Source organism: Xyrauchen texanus, chromosome 8 (assembly GCF_025860055.1).
Source record: "Xyrauchen texanus isolate HMW12.3.18 chromosome 8, RBS_HiC_50CHRs, whole genome shotgun sequence".
NCBI lineage: Eukaryota > Metazoa > Chordata > Actinopteri > Cypriniformes > Catostomidae > Xyrauchen > Xyrauchen texanus.
In genome coordinates this window covers 1,848,982-1,875,203 of record NC_068283.1, presented here as the reverse complement: position 1 = coordinate 1,875,203, position 26,222 = coordinate 1,848,982, and the positions used below count along the sequence as shown (strand labels likewise).

The window sequence follows — 26,222 nt, the reverse complement described above, 5'->3', positions numbered from 1 at the left end:
AGAGGTCAATGGACTCTGGGAACTTGGGAGGTGAGACAGGAGAGTCAGAGTGTAAACAGGTGGTTTGACAAGTTAGGCCCCATTGAATAAGGGATCCGGTTGTCCAATCAAACTGTGGATTATGCAGTTGAAGCCAGGGGTGACCAAGAATGAGTGGAAATTCCGGGGACTGGATGAGATGAAAAGTCAGCTTCACTTGGTGATGATGGACTGAGAGAGAAAGAGGATCTGTGGCCCGGGTGACGCCTTCCACGCCTAGGGGTCTTCCATACAAGGCTGTAACTGCAATGGGTACAGGTAGGAGTCCAGATGGGATTCCATGTTTGCTGGCCCAGGTGGTATCCATGAAATTTCCACCTGCTCCCGAGTCCACAAAAGCCTGTAGAGGGTGACTGTGAGAGTTCCACTTGAGGGTAACGGGTAGAAAAAGACCAGAGTTAAACGATAGGGAGGTGAGGGCAGCTCCCGTTACAGTCCTCCCTGACCTGCATGGTGTCGAGCGTTTCCCTGTAGAACAGGACAAGTCACTCGGAAGTGGTCGGTTCCGCCGCAGTACAAGCAGCAGTGCTCCCGCATGCGTCGATCTCGTTCTCTTGGGGTGATCCGGGCTCGGCCTACCTGCATAGGCTCAGGAGGTTCTTGGTCAGAGGGAGAGTCAAGTATTGGGGTTTGATAGATGGGTCTAGCTGACCTGCGGTTGAGTGCCCTCTCTCGAAGACGATTATCCAGGCGAATGGAGAGCTCGATGAGGGTCTCAAGATTCACGGCTGGTTTTCGTGTAGCGAGCTCATCCAAGATATCATCTGAGAGCCCAGAAGAAAAGCTGGCCATCAGAGCCTCTTTGTTCCAACCACTTTCTGCAGCTATGGTACAGAACTGGATGGCGTACTCTGCCACACTACGTTGTCCCTGGTGCAGGGAGAGAAGACGTCTGGAGGACTCCCGACTGGTGAGGGGGGTGATGAAAAGTCCACCGAAACTCATCTGTGAAAGTCTGGAAACTAGCACAGCAGGGGCTCTGTGCCTCCCATACAGCAGTGGCCCAGTCCAGGGCAGTACCAGAGAGCAGAGTGATCACATAAGCAATCTTTGAGCGATCAGTGGGAAAACTGGAGGGTTGAAGATCAAAAGTTAAGGAACACTGTGTCAAGAAGCCTCTACATGCACTCGGGTTACCTGAGAATCGTTGGGGTGGAGGTAATTTCGGCTCAATGGCAGACATTGGCTGCTGGACATTGACTGACGGAGGAACAGGGGCAGAAGGAGCAGGCACTGCCAGCCTCTCAAAAACTTGCTTTAGAGCAGGGAGAATCTCAGCCAACAGCTCTGAATGTTTGGTCAGCAGTTCCTCTTGATTCACAATCTGCACACTAGCTTCAAGCCAGTTGGAGTACTCAGAAGTGCTGGTTGTCTCTGGATCCATGTTGACTTGGTTTTCCTGTCACGAGCCGGTCTCGAACCCGGGTCTCTGGTGAGAGAGTGGCACTGACTATCCACTGAGCCACAGAGCAGTAAGTTGGGCCCAGAAGGAAGACAAACACAGCACGTAAGATGAGCCAAAAAATTTAATAATAAAAAGTAATGTCCCAAAAGAGTCAACTTGGCACAAGGGGAAAAAACAGAATACAAATCTTCTCAAACCAATAAAGACAACTTGAAGAGGAGATATCCAAAACAAAGCTCTGTAAGTCCAGCAAGGGAAAAAACTTAGAATTCACTCCTCCTAGTTACAGGGCAGGCTGAGAGAGCAACACAAGGGACTGGTGGCTAGCACATTCGAAAACCAAGTGACAAACAAGGGAACTGAGGTAACTTAAATACATAGTACCAAACAAGACACAGGTGAAAACAATGATGATAAAAATGGCGGGAAAACAGGGCACAACAGAGAACTAGGGACATCTAGTGGGCAAAAATGGGAATTACAGGTAAATACATGACAGTATTAACTGCCGCCGGTGTCCTCTCTTCTCTAGCTTCTTCAAGACTTTCTGCCCTGTCACTATTCAAGAACTGAAATACTGTGATATTCTGCATATTTAATTTTATTCTGGAAAGACTGAAATGTATTCAGGTACGAGGGAACCGTCTGAACACCTTTAACCACTGATCAAACTTCACTTGTTTTTAAGTTAGGCAATGTTTGAACTGTGTCAAACATTAACACAATGTAGTTTGACATATATGTGGGGATATCTTGTTTACTTGCTACTATATGTCTAAAACAAGCTTTATAAATACCTTAGAAAGATTCAGTGTCAATACTGTTGGAAATGAACAGTGACTTGTTTAAAACGATGCCACCAATATTGACAAAAATATCTACAAAATTCTAAATATGGGGACAGAAAATGCCCATACAATGAGTTTTATTAATAATATCTGATATACTAACAATTGCATTGCGATCTTCTTTTGACTTTTCACTGAACTTTTTTTCCTCCTCTGAGATATTGCATTATATTAGTTTTGTACAGTATGTTAACTTAATAGCCAAAATACTGGGACATATGTGAATGAGAATAAACCTGAAATAGGAATGTGTTTCAGTCACAATGCACATAATGTAGTTGAGATGATTTAGAGACGTTTAGAATGTTACAAATGGCTATTTCTATTGAATTAAATTGAATCCTCTTGCAGAAGTGCAGGTCTTTGGCATTTAGAAGCGGCTAGTTTAGGACCTGTGAGGAGACTGTTTCTCAAACTAGAGACTGATTTACTTTCTTTTGTTGTGCATCTGGCCACATCCACTTCCCTCTATCCTGTTAGAGATATTTTTTTCAAAACAGTAATGCATGGAATAGAATAGCCTACATCTCTCTAAAACAACAGACTTTAGAAGAAATATAATTTCAGGAGAAATGTGTTTCTTTTTGTCTTTTTAAAACTAAAATTTGACTTGCAAGTGTAAAGTAACTTGAAAGAACTCAATACCTCTGCAAATGGGGAAAACCCCACTGTATTGTGATCTCCATATGGTGTGCAACCATTTTCAATTGTTCTAATAATAAGAACATTTTATTGAGAAGCAAATTAGCATGGGTAAAGAAAAAATGAATAAAACAATTATTTCAAACTGTAATAATAATTTGCAATTAAACATTTTGACTGATTTTGATTTTATTTTTTATCAATTTAATGCATCCTTGGTGAAAGGAAGGAATACATTTTTTCAAGAACAAAAATGTCTTTGTGTTCTAAAAATGGAAGCGTATGTATATATAATATAATTTTCATAAAGTAACTTCTAACTTAATTACTTGGGTAGTATTTTGGCAAACTACTTAATTACTCTTACTTGAGTCATAATATTTCTGAGTACTTCTACTTGATTTCTTCAGTAGCTGTACTTTTACATAAGTAAAAAAAATCAGGACCCTTTCCACCACTGCATAACAGGCTATAATACTGGGCTTGTTTTTGATGTTGCAGTTGCTTATTTGTCTTGGGAGATTTGGCAACACTGGCAGTAACCTCATGGATTATTCCATCGCCATGCAGCACACACACATCAGTGTCAGCAGTTCAGGATAAGAGTGTTCGTGTCATGTAAGATGTCAGCATATAACTAAACATGCAATATCTATCCATTATTTTATGATTGAAATGCTGTGCTGACCAACAATAATTTCGAGTGGTGCAAAATATTCACCATTTGGCTAAATTTGCAATTTTGAGTTAAAAATACATTGCATACAGTATGTGATTCATATGCCATTCATAATTTTGAATGTGAAACCATTAACGCAGCAGTTTTCAGCATATCAGGCTTAAGATAAAGATTGAATGTGTGTATATTGTAAAGGAATGAATGTTCAAGACATGGTTACGGTCTTGGTCCCAAACGGGATAAATCCGCCTCTGAAGGACACTTCTAATGGGGAATGATCGTGTCCGCCTTGTTGAAGGGTCGATCCAAACCGAAAGGCTCATAAATAGCTGCTTCAAAGGGCACTTCAAAAGGGGCGTTTCCTTAGGGTTCAACTGATGGACACTTCAATGCCAAGCGGACCGGAAACGGACCATACATTATAAATCTACAGGGTCATTGTAAATTAAACCAGCTGCACCTCTAAACACCCTCTAGTTCTATAAACAAACATCTGTGGTTTATAAAGGCTATATTTGATAAGAAAACATTTAAACCCCTGGCTGTCTGTTTGAAACTAACTTTTGTTTGTGTTATTTTCCTGTAAATTCGCTTGCTCTTTCATTCTAATAAAGGAGTTGAAATAAAAAAAATATACACATTGGCATTTTATTTATTTCATAATTTAACATATAGTGGTGTATATAAATACACTTGTACTTATACTTTTATATATAAAAAAAATATTTAAACATTAAGCTTACATTTCTTCAGTAAGCATTTCGTTTTGCATCCTGAAAATAGGTATTAGTAAGGCAAAATCATGTATAAAGTTTTCTGTTTAGGTGCAGGTGATGTTCATTAGAGTTGTGCGACAGCGGCTCCTTTGGCTTGATGACGCAAGTGCGTTCCGAATTACCGATATTTTTGAGCCCAACACTCTTCAATCCTCCGAAGCTCTCACACTGTGGAGGGCAAACCTCTGAAGGGATTAGGGCATTGGAATGAGCCCTTCGGAATGGAACGCATCCTCAGAGTTTGTGTGCGTTCACGTTGAACACAGAAATGCATTCTCAGCAGAGCGCCGAATCCACGAGTCACCATGGAAATAGACGCTCAGAAGAAATGCGCGCCATATTTCAGTGAAGCACATCATGAAGTTTGAATGACTGTAAACGAGCATTATTTTGTCTTCACTCGTACTAATGTTAGGGACTGCAACGGTTTAGGACTACTGAGAGTATACTGAATTAATGCGTCGTTTTTAAATTAATAACACTATAAAGTTTTTCCGTAGCTTACTACAAGTAAAAGGCAACATTACAAAGCTTAATGCAACATTAATATTACACCTCTTTCGCCAACATTAATGTTTAATAGGTCGACCGCTATGTTTTTTTGTTTATTATTATTATTATTATTATTATTATTATTTATTTTAATTAGTTTGCAGCAAAACAGTTCTCGTAGCTGCCGCTGTTTCTTATTGTTGTATAAATGTCTTTAATTGCTTCATAATTTACAGTTATCACTTGTACTGTGTAAATCATGTTTTAAGTCTTCATGATTTCATGCTGAACTCTTGAGAAGTGTAAATACATTTAAAACAATGTTTTGTGCACAGTTTAAATTAATTTAAATTCTTATTTTCATAATCATCAGGTTTCAACAGAGAGGTACACTACTGAAAATTCCGCTGAGTCTCGCGAGAAGTGAATCGCGTTCTCTCACACGATTGGTTGTGCGCTGCAAACGTCACTCATTCATGTGCGCGATGGCGTAATCTAATTTTAAAGTCAGGATTGAAGCCTAAATTGACAGAGAATTTTGATAAGCTTCATGGTACCATTTAAGACAGATTGGATTGGTTTGAATTTATCAACATGAAACCCTGAGTTATTTCAGTGACTTTCTGGAATTCTCCTCAGTGCTTCGTCACTCAGTAAATAATAGTAACATTAGCGAAATAGCACCCTCAGCTGACAAGTGTCATGTTATATCAATATAGTCCGTTTCAACCTATAGGCGCAAATTGATAAACAGAAATATTATTCTGATTGTCTGATCAAATTTTCTGCCAGACACCTCCTATTTTAAAATCCCGCCCTCGCATTATGTTTGCTGTTTACAGAGTTTAGTGACGTCACAGAGACTAGTGAGATGTTGATTACCACAAAAATTTATTTATACTCTTCCCTCCTTCTCTTATAAAAAATATAAAAAAATAATTTTTTAACAATGGAAGCCAAAAAGGTCAATTTTTGGAGGGTTTAAAACCAGAAAAGCAATGCTTATAATTTTATAAAAGCACTTACATTAACTCTTATGTTAAACTTTTGTATTATTTGAGCTGTAAAGTTGTTTAAATTGTCTTTTTAACAGTCATTCCAGTGGCCTATGTCCAGGGCCGTAGCAAGGTGCTCTGGACCCCCTGACTGGATATATACATTTTGAACAATTTATGAATACATTTATAACATTTTGCTTTGTGTTATATTACTCTGGAATTAGTTTTAAAAATTACCACAGCTGTGAGGGGGGTTTCGATTACATCTGCTGAGAGAATGACAGTAAATTAGCATCTTCTCCCATTTTACTATCGTAATCCACCTATTTTTCTCCTGTTCTGGAAAGTCATTCAAACATAATAGTGGATTTTATCTTTTGGTCTTGGAGCAAATGGGAAAGTGAAAATTATATTCGTTGTGATCTCCCATTCATTGCTGTCGAAGTTTACCCAGCAAACGTTTACTTCTGCGTTCCAAAACACAGAGCGTGAAAAAGGTCTATTGTGGTGCTACGAAATCAGAATAAGAATGGACTAACTCAGCGAGTGACCAATCGTAAGTCACTAAGTACTACAGGTGGACCATCAGCACTTTTGAGTATGGTTGGCTACCCGTGCTGAAAAACCCAAACCGAAGAGCACACCGGACTACGCTCAAGTGGAAATGCTATTTGAACCATTACTCACCGTGTTCAGAAATGGTCAGCCTGATGATGAAAAGGCGGCTAAGTGCTCCTATTTTAAAATGCACTCTCTGAGGTTGGGGGTGGCATTCTCCCATGAGGCCTTAAACTCTGAAGAGAGAAAGAAAGAACAAATAAGTCTTTATTAGTGCATACCATCTACTTATTTGTATTATTCGATAGTGTATTGAATAGATAGATTAAAATGGAGGGAACTTAAATGGAGGGAAGAAGGCCTGAAGGTGAACCACCTGTGCTTTGAAGGGTGTGGTTAGGACCTTGGGTACATAGCCTTTCCTGGGTTTGACAGTAGCTCTTGAAAGACCGGGGCCAAACTTCAGACAAGAATTGTCGACTGATAGTGCATACAGGTCACCTACCGGTTTTACTGAGGCCAGAGCCAGCAGTAGTGCGGTCTTAACAGAGAGCATGCCCAAATCAACAGAGTTCAAAGGCCCTGCGAGAGGTAGCATAATCCGCTCCTTCAGAGGGCCGGAGTTCATCTCGCACATAGCGTATTGGGAAACATGCGCTTCAGGGAGATTAAGGGGCTCACGGGGCATGTGTCGGCACAAGGTCCACCTCAAATTCGTCCTGCTCATCCTCGCGGCCCCTCCTTGTGTGAATCCTCGGGTAATGCAGAAGAGGTCACCCACCTCTTCTGCATTACCCGAAGGGCGCGCGATATTGAATCGTTGCTCAGAATGAGGGCGATTCGTGAGCGAAGCGACTTGAGACTCATGTCCTCACAGTGAGGACAGTCTGTCTCCATGAGAGCTGACTCTGCGTGGGCGAGGCCCAGACAGAAAACACAGCTCTCATGCTGGTCTGATGGCGGGAGGTGTCTCTCGCACAATGAACACTTACGGAACGACATCTTGAAAAAGACGTGAACATGTAACTGGCTCTTTTAGATATATAGGTATATATATATATTTATATTTAAATGATTTATATTTAGATCACACAAATTACAATTGCTTTTAAAGGATACTCTACACCTGCCAACGTGCTGTGGAGAATCAGGATGCTAAGGCCCGTTCACCAGAGAAGTGTCAAGTGGTGAGGCAGTGAGATGTTCGCCGGAGCACTGCAGGGGAGCAGAGAGTCTACTGTCATGAAGATTACAGCCTCTTGTATATCGACCAGTGGGAAATTCTCAGGGCCAGGAAAGCCTTCTCTGCTGTCCTAACATGCCAAATAAATTAAGATTTTTTTATTCTTCCATTCTCAATCACCTTTTGTATTTTTTTGTATGTATTTTTAATCGCTTTCCACTCCTAATTCATCTACAAACAAATAGAGACAAACTAAAAGTTTATCCAGTCAGAATTTATTCCTTGATGCTTACAAGCGTGACAGCGGTTTCACAAATCGCATGCCCGAAGCCTGAAGCATGAAGCAGAGCATAAGTCTGAACTCAACCCCTCAGGCCTTCAGAATTTCCACAGAATCCCTCAAAAGTGCAAATGAATGCACATATAATTTCAGATTGTCAGATTCATCAGCCAATCATATTTGTCCTTGGTGGGTGTGATCTTTAGGATTTGTCCCGGTCGATTCCTTCAAGCTGGCCTTGAGTGACGTAGTCAAGCGATGCACGTAATTTGAAAGCGAAGAGGCGAGATCTTGCTGACGAGTCGGCTTTCATCACTGACGCTATCGCTGTTGAGAAAGAGATCTTTATGGATTTAAAAACACAAGATGTTCTGCATGACCGTGTGATTGCTTAATTAATTAGACATGAAAGGAGGACTGATTTTCACTTCGAGTAAATTGGTAAGTGCTTTTTGCATTGTTATAGCAACATCAGGAGTTTTCTAAGTGTAAATTAGGCTGCTTGATCAGTGTCAGATCAAGTTTTGAAAAGTAGTGCTGCGTTCCATTCATCTCGGAAAGTTGGATTTTACAACATCCTACTAGGAAAAGTGCAATGGAATGCATCTTGAAGTTAGAATTACAACTTGTAGCCTTGTGCAGAAATTCTCAACTAGATATTCAAAGTAAGTGATAAACATTCACTTTATTAAGTAATATCAATAAATGAGTTTGTTTCCACATTACATGATATTAAAGCTTGTTTAACAAACACCTGCAGAAACAGGTGTATAAAACATTATAATCTCTTTTGATAATCAATAACCTGAAGCACAAATGCTAGCGCTGCAGCATTGTTTATCAGTTGGGTTGCTAGGAGACATCTCTAATAAGAGTCAAACCCCTGCTAAGCTAATAGGAGCGTTGCAGTTCTGAATATCAGGGAATGGAATGCATTTATTGTTGGAGATATCAAGTAGGAATATCCCATAGGTATTATTGGAATAGGTATTATAGACCTCCTTGGTAGATTCATATGAAACATTATGATTTTGAATGTCTGTTCGGGAGACATTCATTTCACAAAACAGTCATGCTACAGTTAAAATTAGGGTTGCTTGAGCATTATTTGTCGTTTCAAGTTCTGGCTTTCGTGCGTTGACATGTTTTTAAAATGTCAATTGGTATTATTAGTTAGCTGCGATATAGTGTATGATGAGCAAAGGGTCTTATTCATTGTGAAACTGTATTTTCTTAATGGCATGAATCGCACTGAAGGCCTAGACTTAAAATGCATGGCCCACCACTGATATCAAAGGCAAAGGGTAGAGGGCTTCTAGACAAGAGATGATTACTGTCTTGAAGGAAGAAATTGAGGAAACAGTGTCTGTGCACCTGTTTTAATAGCGGACAGTTATGCGCCCAAACAGACGGGGCTCAAACACCATATCTAATATTAGAATATTGGCATTATTGTACAGAGGTTTCAACTTGGCCGTGTAAGAAGGCACTCCCATATGTGTAGCTGCACAATATCAAGTGTACCAAGGCATAAGGGAACCGATTTCGCTTCTTTTTTTAAAAAGAAAAATCTAAATTAATTTTTGTGTAAGTCAGTATTATACCACAAATGCTGTTGATTGATCTTAACTTGTATTGAACCCAGGAATATTCCTCTAACCAATAACCACTTGCTGAATTGTGAAGAAACCATCAAATTGAACAACTTAAATACTAATGTTTATTTCAACGTTTATATTTTATATATATTCAAATGATTTTTACTCTACCTTGATTCACATCCTCGTCTGTAATTTTATTAATAATACAATTCATTATCATTTATTTGTCTGAATTTCCTGTTTGCAGTTGGAGTGTTTAGTGGCTGCAGTAATTATGCTTATACGTGAGGTGGCGCATGTTGCTTCGTGTCTGCAGATGTCGACCTACACAGTAGAGCGCTGAAGAAATGAAGCCATGTTTCCAACTTCCACGCCTCGGTTCAGGGGGTACTGACTACGCAGGCTGTGAAGATCTCGAGTGAAGTTACAAGCGGACGTTAAGATGAAAGAAGTGCTTGATATAATTATCAATGCAACATATAGATTGAACATCGTTGGTTTGGTAAACACAAATGAGCTCTCATTGTCAGCGGAGGCTGATTATATGATCAGACTGGATCAGGTGAGTATATCTGTCGACAAACAGCCTTATCTAACGCTACAATTATGAAAGCAATTAATTACATAAAGGAATTGGAACGAGCTTCAAATTATGGTCCTGTTTGTTGATTTTAGCGTTTTGAACACGTGGCCGTGCTCATGAACACGTGACAGCAATATGACTGATCTCAGCTTTTGTTTGAATGTACTTGTGTTGAAAGTATTGTTTTCAAATGCACTTAAGGCCTTCTCATGTTTAATTATGTAAACTCATTGATTTATTTTTATCCATTAGAATTACTGATGTTCACAGTGGAGTTCGTCAGTGACTAAAGGTACAAGACAATATCTATTTGTGTGTGTTTATCTGGAATGATGTTTTAAACGCGTTAGACTGCTGATCAGCAATGATGTCAACTCAAATCACTGACCAGACTGTTATTGAGCTATTTTAATTTACAATTTTGTGTTAAAGCCTTTTATTCACGTTGGATTTACTTATTTTAACAGGATTAAAAGGTGGATTTCAAAAGCCCTGAATGAATATCTTGAGGTTTGTATGCATCTATGCTTTGTTCACTGTTATGTCATTGGACCTTATTCATGAAACCCAAGCAGAACAAATTTCTGTTAATCATTCATAAATCCATTAAAACAAAGTGCTTACAACTAGTGAAGTCTGAGTCGAATCAATAATTGCAACTTCAATTTCAGGGTGTTTCATGTGTGGTGATGTTGTTGTTTTTATTGGGCAGATTAAATGTACATTGATAGAAGCATCTTTAATTAAACTGTGTGGATTGAACATGTAAGTGTTGATGTAATAAACAATAAAATGAACAAGTTGGATGTCTGTCGTTTGTGTTAGTATTACATGTATCAGCACTGTCTTTGAACCTGTGGAGCCCCTTCATGGCTCAATGGGCCAAGCAACCGTGCAAAAGTAAAAGCTTGTTATAACTGGAGCCTCTTGGACTTTCCCTCCAAAGTGCTATTTTAAAAGCAAACTACACTTTGATTTGAATTACCATTTATATCTGTGCAAATGCAAACTGGTCTGGAAGTAATATCTAGCACAATTATTTTGCAAAAGCTTTTTATCAATTTTCACACAATCATGTCACAAAAATTCAAATGATATATCACAAAGTGCAAATGAAATAATGATTGGCAGAGCGCACACAGAATATCAGTTATGTATGGCAATACCAATCATAAATGGTATAACAAAATAAAACGTTTTAAAAAATAGAGTATATGTAATTTTGATTTATAGACTTAAGAAAAGAATAATCAGAATACACATATATGAAATACATCCGAATGTCTATTATGATTCTGTCATTATGTTGGATGAATTTTCAACTAATGATATGGCCTGTTAAGTTTTATTTTATCAAACAGAAACTAGCAACATGACTTAAAAGAATGCAAGTGCAATTAATCAGCAACACATCAATACTTGATAAAACAAAATGTGCCAAATAAGGTGGACAAAAAGTTTTGCAATGATTTATACATTCAACAAGCTTCTCCACATAGTTGGAAATAGAATAGCACTTGATCAGAAATGCAATGTGGTTTCTAGATCAGTGTTTTTACACTGGTTTTCCTTCATGACCCACATGCATTTACATCGCATTTTAAATGGCAACCCAACACTACCAAAATTGTACATCGCACAAAAGTAAACAAAAATGTCCCCAAACACTGTAAAGTATTATTATTATGAACCGTGTATGCCTAAAAATTTGCCAAATCAAGTATTAACGAGACACCGTCATTTTATTCCCCTTTAAAAGTTGTTAAGCCTATTTATTTTGCCAATCAATGCATGATTATGATGTTAGTTGCATTTTATTTGCGTTTAGCACTGTTTTCCTCTGTGGACCTGCAAATCGTTTTTTGGGTCACAACTCACCAGTTGAGAACCACTAATCTAGCCAATTGCAGAGGAGCAATGAGTCTGGACACAAGCTCTTAAACCCAATCCACTAGAATTGGCTGCTTGAGTAGGGAACACTGAGGGATGGGGGTTATTGTCTGGTGTCCCTCTTGAACACAGTGAAATTGATCTAATTGCATAATTAGACACCACACCGAGGGCTCAGGCAGCAGTGACTGGAAGAGGATGATAGTACTAGCACGTCTGTGATGTCTAATAAACTACTAGAAGCATACGTCAATCAATGAAATCATACTAGGGTGCACATCTTGAAAATGCTTAAACTTTTGAAATTTCTATTAGAAAGATCAGATACTTCCCTAACTGGTGTTTGCAGCTTTCTATATGTCACAAGGATGCACACTATAAAAGTTAAGACCCTCTAAGGTGATCAGCAGGCACTCTGTCTAATAAACAATCAAGTCAGACCCTCAGATTGTAAATTGTATGTGTAGACCAAGCTATTAATTTCATTGTATTGAAGTATACACTTTACCAGTGACTATTTTTTTTTACCGTCACTCTTTAAAGCATCAATTTGACATATCTCCCCCCCTCCCCCTTTTTTTTTTAATCAGCAATGTTGTGACCACATTTCCTCCAGCTCCAGAGGGAATTGTCACATGGTTTTTATGGTTTAGATGACTTGCTTGAAAAATGGGTACCCAGAACCGAATGCCCAAGAGCAAAGATGGCACCAAGCTACTGAGATGAATGGGAATACTAATTAATAGCTCTCTCCAGCTATTGTAGACCTCTTGCATTGACTATCATGCATCTCCCAGAAATTTTGATAAGATGACATGAATCAAAAGAGGTAGCGTACACTACACCCAGAGACATATATGCCCATCTATGTTCTGTGCTGCCTCTTCATTAGTTTTTAAAGTCATCTCCTGTTTGCTTGTGGTTTGTAGTGAAATGTAATTCACCTCTTTGTCCTGTTTGAGGGTCAGTAGTGTTTCTGTCACCTATGACAACTCTTATGATCCTCTTGAACAGATCAGAGGCAAGCAAACAGTATAGTCCTTTCTTGTAGTTATGGATGTGTTCACATTTTTCACAGCTCTGTTTAATGGGCAACATGGCACTTGTTATTGTCAGCTCAGGTATTGTCTTGCTCTCGTGGGACTTTAGTGTTTTATCTTTTGTAGCAACAATTCTTCACATGTCATCGAGGGATTCCTCAGGGTCCAAGAGTTCCCCGTCTTTCAAGATGTTGGCATTGGAGCGTGTGTCCATGGTAGAGTGCATGATAGGCAGCCAGACGTCATCCATGTTTGGCATTACAAATATTTTCTGTGAAAGGCAATGGAAGCAACAAAATAGTGAATACAAAAGTAAAAACTTTGCCTTAAATCAGCAAACAAATAAGTAAAACATAATTGGCAAAGGAGCATTAAAATACTGAAATATTTAATGCCACCATGATGCAAAAAGAAGTTGCATTTTGGGTGTGTAATATAACTAATTTTTTTTGCTGTTAAAATACTTTCTCCTAGCTTAGTTTACTGTAATGTGCAGAGAAAACTGCACATTACGGAGCAAAGTTAAAAGTGTGAATTTGGGGCGGGACTTAATGAAAGCTATTTAAACAATCAGTATTTGAGCAATAATTTGGTGGTGCTCAATCACACTCCTCAGCTTTCATATTTCCAAAAAATGCAGTGGTCTGTAGTCTGCTTTAACCATGGTTACCTCATGTAGATGCGTTTATCTCAGGACATGTTTCAGATTTTTGTTCATAAAACAAGCTTCTTTGTAGAACTACTGGAAAGCCTTTAGTTACCAATGAAGTACTAGCTTACAAACAGCCCTAGGTTACCATTTCAAAAGTGTACGAACAAGTTAAAGTGATATTCAACTAACATGTTCAACAAACCTGGTATTACTTCCTAGCCATGGAATTAAAATTAATCAACACCTTTGAAAGGTTTACCAACCAATTAGAATCAAGAGGTCATCATGACCAACTATTGGGCGGTGCCAATATGATTCTGATTGCCACTGAACTGTTTTCTGGTTTTGGTCTCAATAAGAATCAATGTTAAAACTACTGAAATGAGTGATCCAGATGGAGAACAACAACCATTTTAAGTGTTAGTTGGAGTAAAATTAAGTTCAGACTCAACTTGTGCTGTTGTCTGTCATTACAACTCAAAGTAGTTAATGACATCAACATAACTGACCTTGGGTCATCTGCCATCTACCCACTCAGGTTAGGCACTTTTAAAAGATGGTCATCGTGACTGTAAAGTGTTGGCATTATAGAGCGGCATGTTTTTTAAAAGGCTATTTTTACAAATGTTAATGTAAACATCCCATAACCACTGAAGTCATATGCCGGTGCAAATGAAAATGCTGGAGACAAGAAAACGAAAACAGGCTTCCATTAGTAATTGTGGAAAAATTCTGCGTACAGGAAAAAGGTGGACAGGCAGACCAAACCAGTTTTGATTTGTGCTAATTTGCAACATGCCAGACACAAATTTGAAGGTGCTGACTTGACCGATTCAGAAAATATAAATAGCATTTATTAACATTTAAATGTAACTGCTGAGCTTCTCATGTACACCTACAAGCAATATTTTGCTCCAAACGGGTAAGTATGGTATTATTTGCAATAATTTGTAACATTTTCGAACACAATACCATTCAGAGTTTTTAAGCGTGACTTAAGTTTTCCAAAGTATTCAAATATTAGTGGACCACTGTATAATGCAATCAATCAAATATTATGCATTACACAGGTTTACCTGAAATTCCTGATTTAGTTTTTTCTCAATCCAGTCTGTGACATGAGCAAATGTGACCTCTCTCTCTCCCAGTTTGGGCCGAGCTTTCAGCTCCAGATGAGGAGGTATTCTGAAACCATACCTGAAAAACATGTTTATACTGAACTCTGATTTAAATGCATTTTAAAACCAAATCCTATCTTGATCTATGGCAGCACATGGACATAAAATGTGACTACACGTGTACTGAGTTGTGACCAGCAGATGGCGTGCGAACAATGTTGAGGATGCTTGTAGATAATTCTGCAGTTATTTCAACAGGTCACAAATACCATATCCTGTCAGTTGGAGGTGGTGGGATGTTGACAGCGAGAGTTCCTCGACACTCTTGCACCTCCACCGTGAGGAGCAGAGGAGTATTAGACACCTCCTCTATCTTCTTCTTTATGAACTCAGTCTCTGTGGCTTTCTGGAAATACTTGGACTTTGTGATTTTGTCCACAAAGCGCATGATTTTACTGGGTCGGTGACCTCCAAGATAACTGTGAAGAAGATACAAACCATAAACCAGTTATTCATGCAGTGTCATACTATCCAATAACTTTGACTCATACACTGGTTCAATTACAGAGCTCTGAATGTTAGGAACTGACTCTCACATGTCTCTGGAGATATTTGCATGGGAATTAATCCATTTAATACACATTTTTTCCCCCAGTTAATTGACCATGGGGGGTTTAGATTAACAAAAAGGGAAATGTTATGTAATTACATTTTTTTATAATTTTTTACTAAAAGGCAATTGTGTGGGGAAAGACTTAAATCAAATAAACCCTTTAATTATTATATGCACTAAATATGGTTGTTGTATCTTTATCGTGTAATTCTTACAAAACCCATCAAGAAAATGTCCTGACCCTTTACCTTTTTTATAGCTGACAACTCAAAATACTTCAACAACTGTTTTTAGACCCTCGAAACTGAAAACTACATTTAATCACAAATGTGACCAGTGGGATGAAAAGGAAATGGAAGGACATACAGATGAAGTTTACATACACATAGGTTGAAGTAATTAAAACCAATTTGTTAACCACTCCACAAAGTTTTGGCAATAATTTAGGACATCTACTTTGTGTATGACACAAGTAATTTTTCCAGCACTTGTTTACAGACAGATTGTTTCACTTTTAATTGACTATATCACAATTCCAGTGGGTCAGAAGTTTACACACACTAGTTAACTGTGCCTTTAAGCAGCTTGGAAAATTCCAGAAAAGTATGGCAATCCTTTAGACAATTAGCTTCTGATAGGAGGTGTACTGAATTGGATGTGTACCTGTGTATGTATTTTAAGGCCTACCTTCAAACTCAGTGCCTCTTTGCTTGACATCATGGGAAAATCAAAATAAATCAGCCAAGGGGGCCTAGGTAGCTCAGCATGTAAAGACACGTACTACCACACCAGGAGTCACAAGTTCAAATCCAGTGCGTACTGAGTGACTCCAGTCAGGATTCCTAAGCAACCAATTGGCCCGGTTAATAGGGTGGGTAGAGTCACATTGGGTTAACCTCCTCGTGATCGCTATAAAGTGGTTCTCGCTCTCGGTGGGGCACGTAGCACGTGGATGCTGCATAGAATTGCGTGAGCCTCCACACGCTATAGGTCTCCGCGGTAACGCTCTCAACCAGACATGTGATAAGATGCACGGATTGACTGAGCAACTGAGATTCATCTTCCGCCACCCAGATTGATGCTACGCCACCATGAGGACTTCGAGCGCATTGGGAATTGGACATGCCAAATTGGGGAGAAAATGGGAGAAATTCAAAAAAACAAAAAATCCTTGGGAGCAATTTATAAACGCCTGAAGGTACCACATTAATCTGTACAAACAACAGTACGCAAGCATAAACACCATGTGTCCACACAGCCATCATACCATTCAGGAAGGATAAGTCTCATAAAGATGAACATAGTTTGGAGTGAAAAGTGCAAATCAATCCCAGAACAACAGCAAAGGACCTTGTGAAGATGCTGGAGGAAACAGGTAGACAATATTTATATCCACTGTAAAACGAGTCCTATATCGACATAACCTGAAAGGCTGCTCAACAAAGAAGAAGCCACTGCTCCAAAACCACCATAATAAAGCCAGACTACAGTTTGCATGTGCACATGGGGACAAAGATCTTACTTTTTGGAGAAATTTCCTCTGGTTTGATGAAATTAAAATTACAAGTTTTGGCCATAATTAACTTTGTTATGTTTGGAGGAAAAGGGGTAAGGCTTGCAAGCTGAAGAACACCATCCCAACCATGAAGCATGGGGGTAGAAGTATCATGTTGTGGGGGTGCTTTGCTGCAGGAGGGACTGGTTCACTTCACAAAAGAGATGGCATCATGAGGAATGAAAATTATGTGGATGTTGAAGAAACATCTCAACACATCAGCCAGGAAGTTAAAGCTCATTAGCAAATGGGACAATGACCCCAAGCATACCTCCAAAGTTGTGGCAAAATGGCTTAAGGACAACAAAGTCAAGGTACTGGAGTGGCCATCAGAAAGCCCTGACCTCAATCCAATAGAACACTTGTGAAAAAGCATGTGCGAGCAAGGAGGCCTACAAACCTGACTCCGTTACACCAGTTCTGTCTGGAGGAATGGGCCAAAATTCCAGCAACTTATTGTGAGAAGCTTGTGGAAGGCTACCCAAAAAGTTTGACCCATATTAAATAATTTAAAGGCAATGCTACCAAATACTAACAAAGTGTATGTAAACTTCTGACCCACTGGGAATGTGATGAAAGAAATAAGTCATAAATCAGCTGAAATAAATCATTCACAATCTTAAAATAAAGTAGTGATCCTAACTGACCTAAGACAGGAAATGTTTTCTATGATTAAATGTCAGGAATTGTGAAAAACTGAGTTTAAATGTATTTTGCTAAAGTGTATGTAAACATCTGACTTAAGATGTAGGAAGTTTATCTGTCTCACCCCTCCACTCCTGGAATTTCAGGCACTTCTGCACTATCCTCCTCATCAGACGATCCCGCACTGGATGACTCCTCATCACTGTCGGCCAGGAAGTAAGTGCGTGGTCTGGGTCTGATACATGCACGCAAACAGACACATAAAGGGCTCAAGCAACATGTTTAAAACTGGCTTTCTGAATGCAAGAAGTATAATTGGATATAGAGGATGTTATTCTACAATCCTGCATATTCTATGCAAAACGCTCATAGTACACACACGGCCATGAACTCTTCCTATGCTAATAGACATTAAGAAAAAGTGTTTCTTGATTAAAAAAGGACAAGCAATTTTTTAACCCTAGTGAGATACCTACCTAGGCAATATTTTTAGATATCATATGCACATTACTAACCCAAACAGGCAGAAATAGAAGGCAACATCACAGAATGCATCGCAACAAGCACAGTGAAAATTTCATCCAATATGGTTGACAAAACTATATCGTAAACAGTATTTAAAAGAAAGTAGAGTGAAAAGTTGATTGTATTTCATTCATAGTGAAAAATATTGATAGAAAACTGTTCCATCTAAATAAACGAAGCATTTCATCTAAATATTTCTTATGCTTGTTAGCATATCAAGGTGTTAGCTTAGTAACATGCTAATGTCAAACTTTTAAACTTTCGTTTGAAAGTTAGTCACTTGAGTGTGTTAAAGTGTGTAACTTTTTCAATGTTAAAATACATTCTTTTATCCCAGCCCATTAAGTAAAGACAACTATAGAGCTATGAAAGCCATTCATAGGTTGATTGCCTCGAAAACTGTAAACACTGTTTCTTTGGCACTACACATTGAAAATACTAATACAGTGCTGTGAAAAGTATTTGCACCATCCTGATTTATTTTATTTTTATGTATATCTCATACTAAATTGTTAAAAAAAAATTCAAACAAAATCTAAAATAAAATAAAGGTCATCTGAGTAAACACAAAATACAGTTTTTAAATGATAATGTTATTTATTGAAGAAAAAAAGTTATCCAATATCAATTGGGCCTGTGTGAAAAAGTATTTGCCCTTAGTTATTAAATCCCCAAATCTGTAAAAACTGTATTCATAATGGGGTGCAACTGGACTAGACACACACAGACCTGATTACTGCCAGCCCTGTTCAATCACATCAACACCTAAATAGAAGTTTTTCAGCAGCATGAAGTTGGCTGAAAGGTCTAACCCAGTAGCACACTATGCCAATTTCATTCATAGTGGAAATTCCAGAAATAATTAGGAAAAAGGTGACTGTAATACATCGGTCTGGGACTCCAAAGAACCGCAGTGAGAGCCATTATCTCCAAACGGAGAAAAATTGGCACAGTAGTGAAGCTTCCCAAAAGTGACCGACCTTCCAAAATTGCTCCAAGAGCACAGTGACGACTCATCCAGGAAGTCACAAAAAAGCCAAGGACAACATCAAAGAAACTGCAGGCCTCTCTCGCATCAATAAAGTTCACTGTTCATGACTCCACTATCAGAAAGACGCTGGCCAAAAAAGCCATCCATGGAAGAGTGGCGAGGTGCAAACCCAGAAGAACATTAAGGCTTGTCTGAATTTTGCCAAAACACACCTTGATGATCATCAAAGCTTTTGGGAGAATGTTCTGTGGACTGATGAGTCGAAAGTGGAACTGTTTGGGGTCCCGTTACATCTGGCATAAATCAAACACAACATCATACCTACGGTCAAGCATGGTGGTGCTAGTGTGATGTTGTGGGGATGCTTTGCTGCTTCAGGCCAAGGGCAACTTGCAACAATTGAGGGAAACATGAATTCTGCTCTCTACCAGAAAATCCTAAAGAAGAACATCTGGTCATTATTTTGTGAGTTGAAGCTCAAGCGCTACTGGATTATGCAACAAGACGGAGTAATGGAGTAAGCCCACCTATGATTGGCTCAAAAGAAGCTAAATGAAAGTTTTGGAGTGACCTAGTCAAAGTCCTGTGTTGAACCTGATTGAGATGCTGTGGCAGGACCTTAAACGGTCACTTCATGCTCAAAAACCCTCCAATGTGGTTGAACTAAAACAGTTCTGCAAAGAAGAGTGCGCCAAAATCCACCACACCATTATGAAAGACTGTAGTCCAGTTATCAGAAGTGTTTGTTTGCAGTTACAACTAAAGGTGACACAACCAGCTATTACGTTTTATGGGACAGTAAATTTTTCACATGTGTGATATAGGTGTTGCATAACGTTTTCTGCTTTAATAAAGAAATAAATATATATATATATATTTGAAAACTGTATTTTGTGTTTACTCATGTTGCCTTTGTTTTATGTTGTATCTTTTTTGAAGATATAAAACAACTTAGTATGAAAAATATACAAAAATAGAAGAAATCAGAGAGGGGCAAACTATTTTTCAAGGCACTGTAGTTCTCAAATTATTAAAAAAAATAAAAAATAGTTTACTCAACATAAGCTTATTTTTTTCTTTTCTTACTAGTTTAACTTAAGTTAATGTTACTCTCTAAACCCTAAAGTTGTCATTAATAAAAAATTTTGAAGTGGTCCTAATTAAACAGTACTTGGAATGTCACATTTTGGAACCATAACTCAAATATATACGTTCTTTAACCATTGGCTTTGAGTAACTCAAAATTATCAAGTACTAAATTGCCGCTGTATGGAATACCCAAAAGCTCTTGCGCTTGAATAAATTATGTATGTTTGGTCAAAACAAGAGAACTTATGTCGAAAAATAATAATCATTTAAAAATGTTGCTACTACTGTTGTTGTTTTCTTGTAGCTGGTTGATAGTTAATGATGTTTTCAAAGAGCACTTTGATGGGAGAAAAATCATGGCAGCCATGCTGTAGGGTTGTTTCAAACAGACTTTCCAATAAAAATAAATGTTAAAAGTGAGTTTCGAATGAATCTTTTTTTATTCCCAAGTTCTCACAGTGGAGGGTAAATTCTTTGAAGGGAATAGGGCTCAAACGGACAGTTTCAAACATTCCATTTCAGTTAGGATGCTGCCTTAGAAGGTCGCTGACTATGTAGACAGTAAGGGAACTCACTAGGGTTTGAAACAGAGCTACACTGCCCTACAAAGGCAAATACAATAACTATCCCAACAGCGAAACTGCAAACAATGGTGTAATTTCTTTTTTTTCTTCTTCTTTTTTTTATGGTTCAGCCAAATGTGGATGTCACACTCCATTTTTTTCTGATGATGATGATTTTCAGATGATGTACTTCTTCAACCAAAACAATGTAGGGTGTACGTTGGACACTTAATGCACTCAACGGTTGTGGCTTTCCGTACATAGCTGGAGGGACCTGGCCCCGATGCTGGCCTGACAAAACATTTGTAATTAATGTTGAATGTGGCAACTAGAGAAACTTCTGTGAAAAAAGCACCCTGTCAATGCGAGTTAAATGCTTTACCATCATTCCACGCTGAGTGTGAATATGTCCATTATTTGAGATGTAAGGGTTGAACCAAGATGGCTAATGTGGAAAAGCTAGCAGCAACACATTGTGTGCATATGAAAAACATCACATCCGTCTGCTAAAAAAATATTTGCCTTTGCAGGGCAATATAGTGAACATATGGATTATGAGTGAAGGAGGACTGTGAAGCAACAGAGCATGTGTACTATAATGATATATTTCAGAAAGCCCTGATTCAACTCACCATTAAAAGTTCACATCCACAAAGACATGAGTCCAGAGAGAACAGCAGAAAGAGGAAATTATAAATACATCAAAAATAAAATAATAGATAATCTCAGCAGAAGAACACATCATCACACAGAGCTCATTGCTAAATCTTTCGAACAAGAGATCAAGAATAAATACATTTATTGGACTTCTGAAATGACATCCACACTCTTACCCTTCCTTGCCCTGTTCACCAAAACCTTCTCCCTCCTTTCCAAGCCTGGTCAGGTTCATCTTGGTTTCAAGGGTCATAAGAAAAGAACCATTATAGGAGATCTCCAAATCAAACCAAAGGCCTACAGAGGAAGGTATAAATTGGGTATTAATAGCAGAACTGTTTTAAGATAAGCATCATCAAACATGTGCCATTTCACTGTAGAATACAACATTATAAGGAATCCAAGCAAACCTTGAGATCAAGAGTTTGATGAACTTCATCATATTTTGTCTACCGCCTGTAATTTTTCACACCTGAATTTAAAAGCTTACCTTATATGCACACTGTAATCAAAATAATGGTATAATTCAATAATAAAAAAAGAAAAAATTTAATGTCCCATTAAGAATCAAATAATTCATCATTAATATTGTTGTTTAATTTATATAATAATTCATACTGGTTTACAATCTTACAAACATTCTTTTTTATAATTATTTTGGTTGTTTATCCTGTCTTTGAAAGCCTGTGATTCAGGCTCTGTTTGCTTTATGTCCCTGCCAAAGCATTAGTTCATTCCACTAGATGAAAGCAAGAACTAGAACAAATATTTCTATACACCTTCCATCACAATATACAGATCTGAAATGCAGGTGGCGCTCCAACGCTGCTGAGCAGTCGCCATGTGCTTGTCCATAGACATTAGTCTATTATACTGTATATATATCGTCTATTTTGTGATTCCACGTACTTTCCGTGCTGTTTCGTTAAATATCTCGGCATCTCGGTGTACTAGAAGCTTAATCTACATAGCGTTAGAAAGCTGAGATCCACGTCTTTGCCATGTTTTTTTAATCATCAGTTGTCGGGAACATATTTTGCTGATGATATGTTTATCATGCATTTTAATCTGGACTGCATATTTTATTCTGGACATCGGAGAAATAACATTGGATTATTTAATAAAGCAAGCTCACAGACAAGTAGAAAATGGCTAATTTGGAAGAAAACAGCCTAAAGTAAGAGCTGATATAGAGTTTGAGGCTACTTGGGGCTTACAGAAGCAGAATGAAACATTTGTCTTTGTTGATCTTACAGAGCTCTTATTTCACTTCGAGATTCTTTTGATAATCATTCAAACTGTGGTATTATGGCATATTTTAGAGTTTTCTGAAAGAAACTTTTGTATTCATATTTCTACATCATTCTCACAAGGTGGTGCTCAATTGCTAGATGGAGGTTTTCGGGTCTTATCTTGTTATTTTATGTAACATACTATTTTCTGTGAAACATTCAGATTCTAAGCTTTCAAATGGTACCACATAGTATAACTATATATGTTTCCAGGGACTTTTACATTTTAAGTGTAAACTTATTACACACTACTTGCCCACCCACCGGTGAGTCCACAGATTGTAAGGGGTTAAAAGAATAGTTAAGACAAGTGAGATGGCCTAAAACATGGCACAAAGTTGCTCTAAAGCTCCAAAAAGGGAAAAAAAAAAATCAACATATAAATATAATAAATGTATTCAATAAAACCTGTCTGCAATATACCAAGAAAAGTCAATACAATATCTCTGAGTAAGCAACAGACCAAAATTGAAGTCTAAAATGTACCTGTCTTCTGCTGTTCCTCTCAAATTGAATTCACGCATTCACATATAGATGCAACAAACCATGTTTGGCATCACTGACAAAGAACAGATGTGGTTCACACAGAGTATGAATATGCGGCAGCATCCTTCAGGATGATTTTCAATAAATAAACACTTCCGCTCCATCCGTTCCTCACACAAAGCTATCGTATGACTTCAGAAAACTTGGTACACAAATGATATTGCTACTGTTATAATACCTTTAATGTGCTTTTTTGTGGCATTTTTGGATCCCCATTCACTTTAATTGTAAGAAAAGAAACATGAACATCCTTCAAAATGCTTTCTTTTGTGCTTCAAAGAAGAAAATAATATTAAGTAATAGTTGGTTTTGGTGATGTGCCAGTCTGGTGGGATTCATGTTATTCACCATTGAAGACAAGCAATGCAATATTTTCATGATTTGCAAATAATACCCCAACAGCACACTGTCAGTAGTCTTCACTGGGTGTGATTGATTTAATTCATGCAGGAGACGCAACGAACCCCTGCAACTCTTGAAAGCCACGCAGTCACGACACACACTTCCTCCTGAGCGAGTGAAAGGTCAGTTCTTGAGAATGCTCTGCTCTGATTGGCTGATAGACACACTGATCCTCTGAGCTCAGCAGGTCTCCTACATGATGAGCGAATAGTTTAATGAACTGGCAGGAGTCAGGACATTCACCATCGCACACACACTGAAGGGGTGCGGATCCATCATTACAGGACATTACACAATACGCAAAGCATGTATATAACGTATTTAGCAGAATCCTTAACACTTGACTAAATGCGTTTAATAGCTTACAAGGATTTGAGCACTATTTTATTCTATATCTGTTCAAATAATTGTAAGCTTTTTATCATCTTTAAGTGAAAATAAAATAAATGTACATTTATTTAGGCTCGCGCCTCCACAGTGTTAAAGTCTGCTGTTTTAATCTTAATTAGTGTTAATGGACACTTTTATTTCCTTTTTCAAACATTCTTGCCCCTCTGAGTCATTTAGGTTTATGAAGGCTACACAATGGAGTTCTCAGGGTTTGACACATTATATTATTTAACAGTCATAACTATTATTTAACTCTGGTGTCAGTGAGTGTTGTTTAAATAAATGTTTATTTTCTAGTAAACCACATAGTTTGTCATTTGTCATTCATTTTAGTTAATATATGCTGTGGTAAATGAAATTGACATGGATTTTTCTTATTTGGCATGTGTACATAGATGTTTTAGGAAATGTATGGTCATGAAAATTCGCCTCAAAGTCATGGAAAATGATTGGTAAAAATGTGTATGACCCCTGATAATGGTTCACGTCTGTACACATCTGTCCTGCTAGCTTGCGTGTTAAAGTGCGAGTTATGCATATGCGTGTTGCAAAATGGATCGTTCTGTATTGACTGAATTTCTCCACCTCTCTCGAAAGGCTATGAAAGTCCTCATCCCCTTCACCTCCACTTACTTATGAGAGTGCCGGTTTTCCGCTTTGACCCTGATAAAAAGCAAATTACCGATCAAGGCTGCAGGTGGAGGACGATTTACGTTTATTCCTTTCTACCGTGCAGCCCTGCATCGATCACCTGTACGCATCAAAAAGCCAGACTCATTGTTCCCACTGATGTAGGGACGATGAAAATGAAGAGGCAAAATCGGCTATCGGATTTTATTCTTTTTCTTTTTTTGCTTAACGTAGGCCTATATGGAAGTGATTTTTATGCATTTGATTCTGTGACAAACCATAGCTGATGCCGTTTGATATCTGATGTCGACATTTTCAAAGTTGAATTAGCTTAAGTAGCCTAAAATCTCAAAAATAGCTCTTAATCAGTTGAGATAACATTAGTAGTTAATGAACATGTTTCCAGTTTAGTTATTTGACCATCGAGGGTTATCTGTTCAGTGATCAGAAAATAGAGCTGTCCATCGTGCTGACTTCGTTCTGTCTGATTTTGTTGGCTCTTTTGTACAGGGCTGTTGAGAATACTTCGTTTAGTTCTTTGACTGTGGAATATTCTGTTCAGAAGTCTAATTTTAACAGTTTCCCAATTGCTTGATTGTGGTAAAAATGTGTTGCAAATTGTGTGTTCACAATATATTTTACAAATATTTTTTCAAAACATTTCAATCTCAAAATGAAAAAAGAAAATGGAACGTTGATAGCTTAATAAAAAGAAAATGTAGAGTGGTGGTGGTGTAGTGGGTTAAAGCACATAACTGTTAATCAGAAGGTCGCTGGTTCGATCCCCACAGTCACCACCATTGTGTCCTTGAGCAAGGCACTTAACTCCAGGTTGCTCCCTGTAATAAGTACTCTGTAAGTCGCTTTGGATAAAAGCATCTGCCAAATGCATAAATGTAGTTTTGTAGTAGTAGCCTAGAAGTACCTATTATAATAGCCTAATTAGTGGTTGTGGAGGTGTTAGTGGGGTTGTTGGTGGGTGGGTGGGGGTGTCATGGCTGTCTTCAAGGTCTCTAGGGGGAGGCTCACTTTAACCCAATTTGAAAACCCCTGATCTAGAATATAAAGTTTATATTGTATGGAAATGTTAGCTACTTAGCAAGATAATTTAACATTGACAACTCACTTGACTGTCATGGTGTCCCGAGTGGTCTCGGCACTAACATTAGGATGATATCCAACATTCTCCATGATCTCAAACCATGGAGAGTTCTTCCTTTGGGCACTGCTTTGTCCATTGTGCATCATTGTGCAATTTTTTTTTTGGACATCAGACAAATATCTCGGCACCCAGAGGTGTACAATGTTATTGATAAAAAATTATTTGTATTCAATGGTATCGATCAAAGTTCCTCCACTTCAAGATATTAAAAGCTGTTTAACAAGTGCAATTGGCCTTGGCACGCACTAGCACGCCTTCATTAGGCCCGGCAGTGGAAATGCAACTAATGATGCTGTCTCCACTGGAAGCATCCGTTACAATAAACAGATGTCCCGTTCCATTTTGCTCTGCACGCGATGGCGCTGCTACACAAATTAA

The 26,222-nt window shown here is 38.2% G+C and overlaps 1 protein-coding gene and 1 non-coding gene across 5 annotated transcripts in view; one reads left to right on the top strand and one right to left on the bottom strand.

Annotated features, from left to right (window-relative positions):
* Positions 1–10,369: 10,369 nt before the first annotated feature.
* The window catches only part of LOC127647464 (testis-expressed protein 2-like), a 71,624-nt gene continuing 55,771 nt past the window's right edge, over positions 10,370–26,222 (bottom strand). For 3 of the 4 annotated variants that reach the window (XM_052131723.1, XM_052131722.1, XM_052131721.1), the window contains 5 exons: positions 21,599–21,719; positions 17,722–17,832; positions 15,054–15,263; positions 14,743–14,863; positions 10,370–13,285 (listed from right to left, as the gene is read on the bottom strand). In XM_052131723.1, coding sequence (XP_051987683.1) covers positions 13,151–13,285; positions 14,743–14,863; positions 15,054–15,263; positions 17,722–17,832; positions 21,599–21,719 — 698 coding nt within the window. In that variant the 3' untranslated portion in view covers positions 10,370–13,150. The remainder of the gene's footprint in view (positions 13,286–14,742; positions 14,864–15,053; positions 15,264–17,721; positions 17,833–21,598; positions 21,720–26,222) is intronic. The other variant, XM_052131724.1, reaches the window with a different exon arrangement.
* On the top strand, positions 10,922–11,056 carry LOC127648491 (small nucleolar RNA SNORA50). Its single transcript, XR_007971172.1, has one exon. It is a non-coding gene; the product is annotated as a small nucleolar RNA SNORA50 (small nucleolar RNA).